The 9,137-nt window shown below is 40.7% G+C and overlaps 1 protein-coding gene across 4 annotated transcripts in view; it reads left to right on the forward strand.

Annotated features, from left to right (window-relative positions):
• Positions 1-34: 34 nt before the first annotated feature.
• Positions 35-9,137, forward strand: part of ppp6r2b (protein phosphatase 6, regulatory subunit 2b) — an 18,880-nt gene continuing 9,777 nt past the window's right edge. For 2 of the 4 annotated variants that reach the window (XM_042225236.1, XM_042225238.1), the window contains exons 1-21: positions 35-407; positions 1,764-1,834; positions 1,940-2,095; positions 2,223-2,321; positions 2,668-2,854; positions 4,347-4,484; positions 4,600-4,665; positions 4,814-4,926; positions 5,014-5,127; positions 5,342-5,462; positions 5,891-6,052; positions 6,134-6,367; positions 6,485-6,549; positions 6,636-6,751; positions 6,873-6,958; positions 7,064-7,141; positions 7,238-7,335; positions 7,424-7,481; positions 7,629-7,750; positions 7,859-8,028; positions 8,151-8,307. In XM_042225236.1, coding sequence (XP_042081170.1) covers positions 1,968-2,095; positions 2,223-2,321; positions 2,668-2,854; positions 4,347-4,484; positions 4,600-4,665; positions 4,814-4,926; positions 5,014-5,127; positions 5,342-5,462; positions 5,891-6,052; positions 6,134-6,367; positions 6,485-6,549; positions 6,636-6,751; positions 6,873-6,958; positions 7,064-7,141; positions 7,238-7,335; positions 7,424-7,481; positions 7,629-7,750; positions 7,859-8,028; positions 8,151-8,307 — 2,312 coding nt within the window. In that variant the 5' untranslated portion in view covers positions 35-407; positions 1,764-1,834; positions 1,940-1,967. The other 2 variants (XM_005933093.3, XM_042225237.1) reach the window with 2 other exon arrangements.

A 9,137-nucleotide genomic window follows, 5' to 3' on the forward strand; every position in this document is an offset into this window, starting at 1 on the left:
TGTTAAATGTTGCTGCAGTGCTTGATGACAGCAGATAAATATGGACTTACTGGATGTTTACACAGTTGATGGACAGCCGAACTTTTTGATTACGTTTAGGTTTTAGGTAGTCGCCATTTTGATTTCCAAACCTGACTATTTTTATGTATTTTTTTCCCCATTTGGTCCTTTGGACTCCTGAATAATAATTTACACCGTGTCAACACAGCCCTCCCAGCAGCAGCAGAGCTAGCCGCTGAGTAACACGGCTGTGTAAATGACATTGCAGCCGGTGGAAAGGGTAGTATCGTTAAGCTAACAGCGCAGCCCTGAATAGGCTGCGATGGGCCTCCGAGTGACCTGACAACCAAAGTCGCCGAGTTGCAGTTCAGCTTCCAGATGTCCACAGATTAAACAATGGCTCAAAGGTAACGGTGGTATGTCTTTTTGGGAGGTAAACATGTGTAGCCCAACGTAAAGCCTGTGCAAGCGATCAGAAGACGGTGACTTCAAGCTAGGTCTGAATCAGGAGCACGTCGTCCGACCACCTAGCTCATCAGCGGCGATAAATACTGACCTATATTAGCTTTAATCTGAATGTGGTTTGTCTCCAGTAAGAAATAATTTTTATTTATTTTTATTTTTTTGGGGGGGGGTTGTTAGCAACTCGACTGTGGCACTGCTTGCTTTGCTAGCGGGCTGCTTTACGATCTGCAGTCAAGGTAAGTGAAAGTGGTTAAGGGAGACAGTGATAAAGGAGATAAGTTAACGTGGAGTTAAATGCACGGATTCGCTATCTAACACTGCTCCACGCTGACTTGACTGTTACCCTGTTATAACTAAAATCCGCTAACAGCTCAGAGTAACCGTTTACAGCTGCTCTTAGGACGCCTTGGCAGGCCTGTCACAGTTATGCTGTTGTATTAAATTTTAAAATCCACAGATGGCAATGACGAATCTGTAAACCCAGATTCCCGAGACACCTGTTTATCCCCTGCGTGTTTGTTCAAGGGATGTGTACACAAGGGTGGCGTACTCCGACACCGTTCAATGTTATGCAACTACTTTTAATGGTCTCTAGATATGTGTAAGTTATTTCCAGCCATATTTTGTGCTGTAAAACGATACGCTACCCTCTTGTTTTCTCGCGTTGACGAGAGTTTGTTTGTAAACATGTGTTTGCATCTAAGAGATAATGGACTCATGATGGATGCTTCGTACAAAGTGTGGTCTGATTTGGTTTAGTTTGCGGGGTGGGGTGGCTTTAGGTGAATATTTAAAGCCTTAACAAAGCAAGCAACATTTCCTGCCTCTTACAATATTCAGCTGTCATCACCACCACACCTAGACTCAAGTTTGCTAGCTCCCAGAAACCTCCCATACTCAGGCATTTCTGTCACCGAAGGGTCAGTGTGTGCATCTTTCTTATTTCCAGTCATTCTTTGCTGATACAAGTGCATGTGTGAGTGCCTTCCCTAAGCAAAGTGGTTAATGTTAATACACGAATGAGCAGCAGTAACTCAATTACAGATGCATTGCTTCCTGTTCTTTCCAGAGAGGAGTCCAAGCCTCTTAGCCCGAGTTCAGCCCTTCATCTAGCTCTGAAGAAGGCAGAGGCAATATTACTGTAAATGATTCTCCAACATTTGTTGTTCATTTTGCTGCTTCCCTTTTTTGGGTTGAAGGCAACTCTGCTGGGTTGGTGTGTCTGGTGTTTAGAATGAGTAAAGTGGGTGTGTTTCCACCTTCGCTATACTCAAATGAATATTGTCTCTGATGTACAGGTTGCACAGTGTCTGTGAGGCAAATGGCTCTTTAGCAAGATCCAACTGAGTATACTTCTCCTTGTCCAAATGTAAGCATTCATAAATAAATTAAACTAAATCAAAAATTAACTTTTGCATGCATTCTACACCATCCTGTTGCTTATCTCCGCACCACATCCTCTTTTGCTCAACAGCAGAGTGTATGCTACGGTGACGTCAGTCATGTTTTGGAAGTTTGATTTACACACATCTTCTCATCTGGAGGCTTTACTGGACAAGGAGGATGTCACTCTCGCTGAGCTCATGGATGAGGAGGATGTGCTGCAGGAGTGCAAGGCCCAAAACAGGAGGTCTGTTTAATGTCTACTTTGGTGTAGCTGCAAATTATTACCACATTTCGCATAATCAATCACCTTTGCTGTAATGCTTACTAAATTAATAAGTTGTGCTTCTTATGTCACCGTTGTGGTTTTGCAGGCTTCTTGTGTTCTTGTGCCAAGACCAGAGCATGCAGGAGCTGGTTCGACTGATTACTACAGAGCCTCCTACTGGTGTAGAGGAGACAAAGCGCTTCAAGTAGGTGCTGTTGTGTAGAATATTCTAATGTAGTTTATTATATTCAGGGTAAAAATATATTCCTGGTGCTGTACTACATTATATCCGTTACCAGCCACTTTGTAGATGAGCCTGGATTTTAAGAGGATTCAGATTTGCTTAAACAATGTTTTTAATCCGACTAAAAGAACAGAAATGATTCCCCTAAATTAGCAAAACTATTTAATTGCCCGGTTGCGAGCAAACCAATGAAAGTCCTGTCCAGATAATTTTATCTTGTTTTGTTTTTCTTTGAAGTGGAAAATATAGCAATAATTTTGTTCCTCCATCATTTTACTGCAATATATGTCCATGCCATTTACAACAGGTATCCAAATATAGCATGTGAGCTGCTGACAAGTGATGTGGGAGTGATCAATGATAAGCTGGGTAATGAGGAGCCACTCCTGGAAAGCCTGTATGCCTTCCTGGAGCAGCCATCCCCACTTAACCCCCTCCTGGCATCCTTCTTTAGCAAAACTATTGGGAACCTCATCACACGAAAGACTGAACAGGTAACACACACGTGCACCGCTACATCAAAAGGGCATGCTTAATAAAGATGACGGTTACATTTTTGTGATGTTGTTTTCATTTAATAAGTCTGAGGCAAGTTAATGGAAAATACTCACAAAAAATGTACTTTCACCCAAAATTGTTTTAAAATTCTGTTTCTTTTGAGGTGCCAACATGCATGGTTTGTTTTACCCTTTTAGTGTCCGAGTTGATGATTTTAGTGTAAGATTGCTTGTTTATGAAACAACACATAATCAAAACTGTCCCGTATCAGAAGGGAATTATTTTAGTGAACCATTATTGTCCAAAACAACTTAACTCAAAAATGAATGGCTGGACTGCAGCTTATATTGTCTTCCATTTAAGGCTAACATTCCTGCTTGTATTAAGCCAACTAAAACGTAAAGAAAGCTTATTACCTCTACATTTCATTTGCTCTGAACTCTGTATATATTTGTGTGTGTGAATAGAAGCTCATTTGATTCTGATGTGGGGTTTCAGATTTTTTAGAGTAGCTTTTTAAGACTTTAAGTAAGGCAACTATCTCACCTATCTCATGACCATAAGGGACAGTCACTGGGGCAGGGGGCTAACCCAGCTGTCACCGGGTGAAACGGAGTACAACCTGAACAGTTGCTCATGATGAATTGAATCATAATTGAACTGAATCTGAATCAGAATATTTGAAATTATGTGGTTATAGTTGCTCCAATGCATTCAGAACAGTAACAAATTTAATTAAACATTACAATATATGTCCAAAGACATGCAGTTTGTGGGGATAGGTTAATTGGATAATCCAAATTGCCACTAGGTGTGAGTGTGCGAGTGAATGTGAGTGCGAATGGTTGTCTGTCCTTGTGTGTTGGCCCTGCGACAGACTGGCGACCTGTCCAGGGTGTACCCCGCCTCTCGCCCTATGACAGCTGGGATTGGCACCAGCACCCCCCGCGACCCTGAAAAGGATAAGCGGTAGCGAATGGATGGATGGATGGATGGACAATATATTACAAAGTTACAAAAAATAATAATAAGGCTGTAATATATATATAAATAGCTCAAATATAAATATTCCAGTATATAACACAAATTAAATAGATATAGTTTAAACTGAGGTGCCTCTCTTTCCAAATTGTAAAACGTTGTTATTTTCTCGTCTCATCCCAGCCTTGAAGTTAAACAAATATTGCACAGGGAAGATGGCGTAATAGAAACATTTGTTATGTAATCATTTGTGTGTGTGTGTGTGTGTGTGTATATAATGGTTTATCTGTCTTTGTACTACGGTGTCACCCACAGTGTTAGATTTTATTGCATTTCAAGTTGTATTGCTCAAATAGCAGTATATTTTTTGGGAAATAGTGTCACATTTATGCAGCGCGAGTCAGTCTTGAGAAATAATACCACTTGTTTGACAGCAAGCTCCTTATCCCATTCTTCAGTTTCCTGTTTTGTATAATCATTATTTTCTCTGCTTTCTGTATTGTTTAGGTGATTAGTTTCCTGCAGAAGAAGGATGGATTTCTTTCCTTGGTCCTGAAGCATATTGACACGTCAGCCATGATGGATGTGCTCCTACGCCTTATCAGCTGTGTGGAGCCACCGCCTCTACGACTGGAGACACTTACTGTACGAGACAAATAGACCCACATTCAGAATTTCACATAAATCTAATTTTTTTTAATTTATTTTTTTTAATTATTATTTTTTTTGTCTAGTTGTAAAGCAATATTTTTCTCAACAGTGGCTGAATGAACAAAAACTGGCCCAGAGACTCATAGAGCTCATTCACCCTGAGAGGGATGAAGAGGTAGTGGAGAATTTCATAGTTTTTAAATTTAACAAATATTTTATTTTGCTTTTAAAAAGTGTGCCATTGCTTTTATTCACAACGAAACCATTCATAAGACTGAGTGTCCAGATGTGATTGTTGTTTGTTTGATTTTTCGCCAACACAGAGGCAGTCAAATGCATCGCAGACTTTGTGTGATATCATTCGTCTGAGCAGAGACCAGGCCAGCCAGCTCCAAGAGATTTCACAGCCTGACCCACTGCTGACTGTGCTTGAATCGTAAGTTGGAAAGACTCACATGCACGCAAGTTCATGCTCTCTAAACAGGATGCAGCGATACTGATGTACTCCGTTTTGTTTATACAGGCAGGAGTGCGTGGAGCAGTTATTGCAGAATATGTTCTCAGGAGAGAGAACTGAGAGCTGTATCGTCAACGGGATTCAGGTTCTTCTGACCTTACTGGAGATCAGGAGGCCTGTGTAAGTGAGAAACCTCGAACAATTTCTAACAGTGTGAAGCTATTCCAGCTAAGTTTCTCTTTACAAAGCTCTCTGACAAGCCTTCTCATTTAAAATTTGGGCATTTTAATCTCTTTTTAAACATTTGTTAAAGTTTATTTTATATCCCTATTTATTAAGCCTTCCCAACATCTATTTTGAGATTTCTGTTTTTGTTCCTCTGTCTTTATGGCAGGGTGGATGGTGTAATGGATGCTCAGGGATTTGAGAGAAGCTACACTGTTAACAGCAGTATTTTGTTGGCCATCCAGCCACACTTGATACACTTCCACCAGCTACTTCTGGAGCCACCCAAGGTACATAAACAAGTCTTTCTATGATGAATGATAATGTAGCCGCTTGAGGGTATTTAAGATTGTTGTTTGAGCGTTTCCCTAGGTGAGAACGGGCTTTTAGGAAATCAGGTATCAATAAATTCAGTCTGTCCACATACATTCCATTTTGTATGGAAAATCAGGAATCCCCTGTGTATTTCATCAAGGTGTTAGTGCTCAGTTTCAAAAATGATGAAATTGCCCAGTATAAAAGTGCAAGCTCTTTTAGCTCAAGTCATGCTGCATGACGCAGGCTTTCTTTTGCTTGCTCCACCAGCCTCTTTCTTTATCAGGTATGTTTGAGTCTCTGCTGTTTACATGCCGTTGTTGTACAGTAGTCAGACCTGTATAACAAAACAAAAACCTCTAGATCGTGTTTCCCCAAATTCCTCTGCCTTTTATCCATGTAGCGAGAGCCTATGCTGACGACTTTGGGTGTGCTGGAGGAACCGCTGGGGAACACGCGTCTGCACGTAGCCAGACTAGTGGCTTCTCTGCTTTATACCAGCTCTGCTAGCCACGCAGTCGTAGCACAGGAACTCTGCAGACTCAATACACTGAACCTCCTTCTGGTGAGAAAATCTGCTGCACTTTTGACAATTTATTTATGTTGAGAAAACATTACGTGTTAAATACCCCTTTGAAAAATACAGGACCTGTTCTTCAAGTACACCTGGAACAACTTTCTGCATCTCCAAGTGGAGCTTTGTGTTGCTGCTATCGTCCGGCCCTGTGCCCACGAAATGAGACTTCAGCCTGGCTTGGTTACCCAGGAAAAAGTCAAGCCTCATCCAGATGCAGCACCAGAACAGGAGTTGAACGAGACCCCGACTTCTGAACTATCAGACAGATCTGAAAACTCTGCTCATAACCTAATGGTGACTCATGTGAGTGTCTCTGCTTGTATTTGTGAAGTAGAAGGGTTGATCTACAAGAATGGGCAATGTGGCATCTCTTTCGGAATAAATAAATAACTGATTGACTCAATGTTTTTGTTTCCCAAGTTGTTTCAGCACTGCCACCTCGTCCAAAGGATTCTAGAGGCTTGGGAAGGAAATGATAAAATTCAGTAAGTAACTTTGAGATCTTTACATGAATTTGTGGCAATTGGCGGTAATCTCTGGGTTTCTCCAAGTGTCATATCTATTTGTTCAGGTCAGATCGTGGTATGCGACGAGGCTACATGGGGCATCTGACCAGGATCGCCAACACAGTGGTGCACAATCTGGAGAAAGGCCCGGTTCACACCCAGATCAGTAGCCTCATTGCAGGTGTGTATGTGTTTGTGGACACATGGACTCATTTCTGTGTGGAAGAAAGCAGTAACTACCACGAATCACACCAAACTGGCTTATGGCTTTCATAATGCTGCTGTTGTGTGTTTGCATGTAGAGCTGCCAGAGGACTACAGAGGGCGCTGGGAAACCTTTGTAGATCAAACGCTGTCTGAGACCAACAGAAAGAACACCATAGACCTGGTAAATCCTAATTCGTGCACATCTGTAGAATTAAGAACCTGTTTTTCATTACACACACATTCAGAGTTTTAAGCACTGCACAAGTGTTGATCTTTCCATGTTAAGGTTGGCACTGGCAACCCTCGTCCTTCCTCAGAGGATGATATGGAGAGCCCCTTCCCCAAAGAACTGACAATACAGCAGGTATGCGCACACACACATAAGCTCCTATTTAAAATATTTCTTGCTTCTCTTATGGGCTTTTGTGCTGTAATTATATTTGTTATGATCTGTTTTTAGGCCTTTTCAGACTACCAGATCCAGCAGATGACAGCTAACTTTGTGGATCAGTTTGGCTTTAATGATGAGGAGTTCACTGATCATGATGACAGCATTGGGTAAATTAGCTGACATTTTTCTCAAGTGATGGTTTATTCTTATTTCACTCGTGTGTGCTGAGGGTGTGAATCCTGGTTCTTTTTGCAGGGCAACTTTTGATCGGATTGCAGAGATTAATATCAATATTGATGCTGGCCATGACAGTGTAAGTTGATTTTAAAGGGGTTTTCTTTCTTTCCTTAGGCTGTAAATATTTTTGTTCATTCTTAACTATACATTGTTTTTTGTTTTTAGGCACTGAAGCTCAGAAAACAAACCTGACAGCTAATTATTTTGTTTGTTTTTTGTGCAGGCTAACACAGCTGTATTTGAGGCTTGTTCCAAAGAGAGGATTCAGCCCTTTGATGATGAGGAGGAGGACATCTGGGAGGAGAAGGAGATTAACTATGCAACACAAGCCAAGTCCCGGAACAGGTAACTACATGGCTTTAAATAAAGATGCTCTCAACATCTTTATTATTATCATTATTTTTGCTTCAAAATGATGGTTTTGTATTCCGTGCAAATTTCATATGTTTCAAGGTTTGGTGGGTCACAGTCCTCCCAAAGCCAAGCAACCAGTAAGACCTGTGACATGACAGAAACTTGTGAGAGCTCCAGCAGAGCAGCAGACTCAGACTCTGACGAGGGAGAAGACCCTAAATATGATCTGGACCCTTTTGCAAGTCCGGACCAGACCGAGGCAACAACGAGTGAGATATAATATATCGTGTAATCATGTATAATTGTTTTGCCGTGGTTGTATTTTAGGTCTAAAGCAGGTTTTAAGTGTCACATGTCATGTATGTATGCTCTTGTTTTTTTTTTTTTTCAGGCACTGGATGGGTAGCAGACTTTGGAGAAGTGAATTCAAAGGCTCCTGCAGCAGGAGCGGGCTTCTCAGCCTGGGACGCTCCAGTGTCTCAGCCAGCTGCAACAGAGGCCGAGGAGAAGGGATGGGCCAAGTTCACAGACTTTCAGCCTTTTTGCTGGTGAGTTTGGGTGCATTATATGTAAGGAGAGTTCATTGTCTAAAAAGCATCTAATTATAATTATAAGACTATATATCTCGTGATGATTAATATTTTATTTAAAGGAAATGCTCATTTGGCATAATTTTTTTTCTATGATAGAAAGACGTACTTTTCAGTGGAAACTCGAAGTAAAACTAAAAAAAAAGTGTAAATACCATGTGTTTTTCTTTTTTAAAAACATTACAAAATTTCCTCCCTGCCCAGTGACATGTTTTTTGCAGTGGTAGTGCAAAGGAGAACATTTGTGTTCAAAACTAACGACAAACCATTTTAGTCACATGACCAGTATTGTTTGGATATGTTCACCAACACTGAACACTGTGCATAATTTTTCTATTTGAAACTATTTAGATCGGCTCTTAAAAAAACAAAAAACAAAGATATGGACTTCTCCATATCTTTTCCATATCAAGTTCTTTTCCATACAGTGCACATTCTGTTGTAGGCTATTCCAATCACTATAAACAGCAAGTCCAAGGCAGAGCTTTGCTTTACAGATGTTATATCTTCTTGAGACTTTATTACTTTTCTCTGGATTTTTGATCTGGATTGGTGGATTCTTTAAGAGGTGAAGTAGACAAGGTATTCATTATCAAAGGTGATAGCTAATAAGCCTTTCAACATTGATGCATCTGTCATTAGTGGCAGGGTCACTGTTTACAGCATTGTGGGGCAGTACAGATTAATAACATTAAAACTTTTGTTAGATTAACATTAGGGCTGTGCAATATGACCAAAATCTCATATCCCAACATAAAACATCTATTGTCCGATAACTGGGGCGGCAC

The sequence above is a fragment of the Haplochromis burtoni genome, unplaced genomic scaffold, assembly GCF_018398535.1.
Source record: "Haplochromis burtoni strain Fernald_Lab_line unplaced genomic scaffold, NCSU_Asbu1 Contig_164, whole genome shotgun sequence".
In the NCBI taxonomy this organism is placed as follows: domain Eukaryota; kingdom Metazoa; phylum Chordata; class Actinopteri; order Cichliformes; family Cichlidae; genus Haplochromis; species Haplochromis burtoni.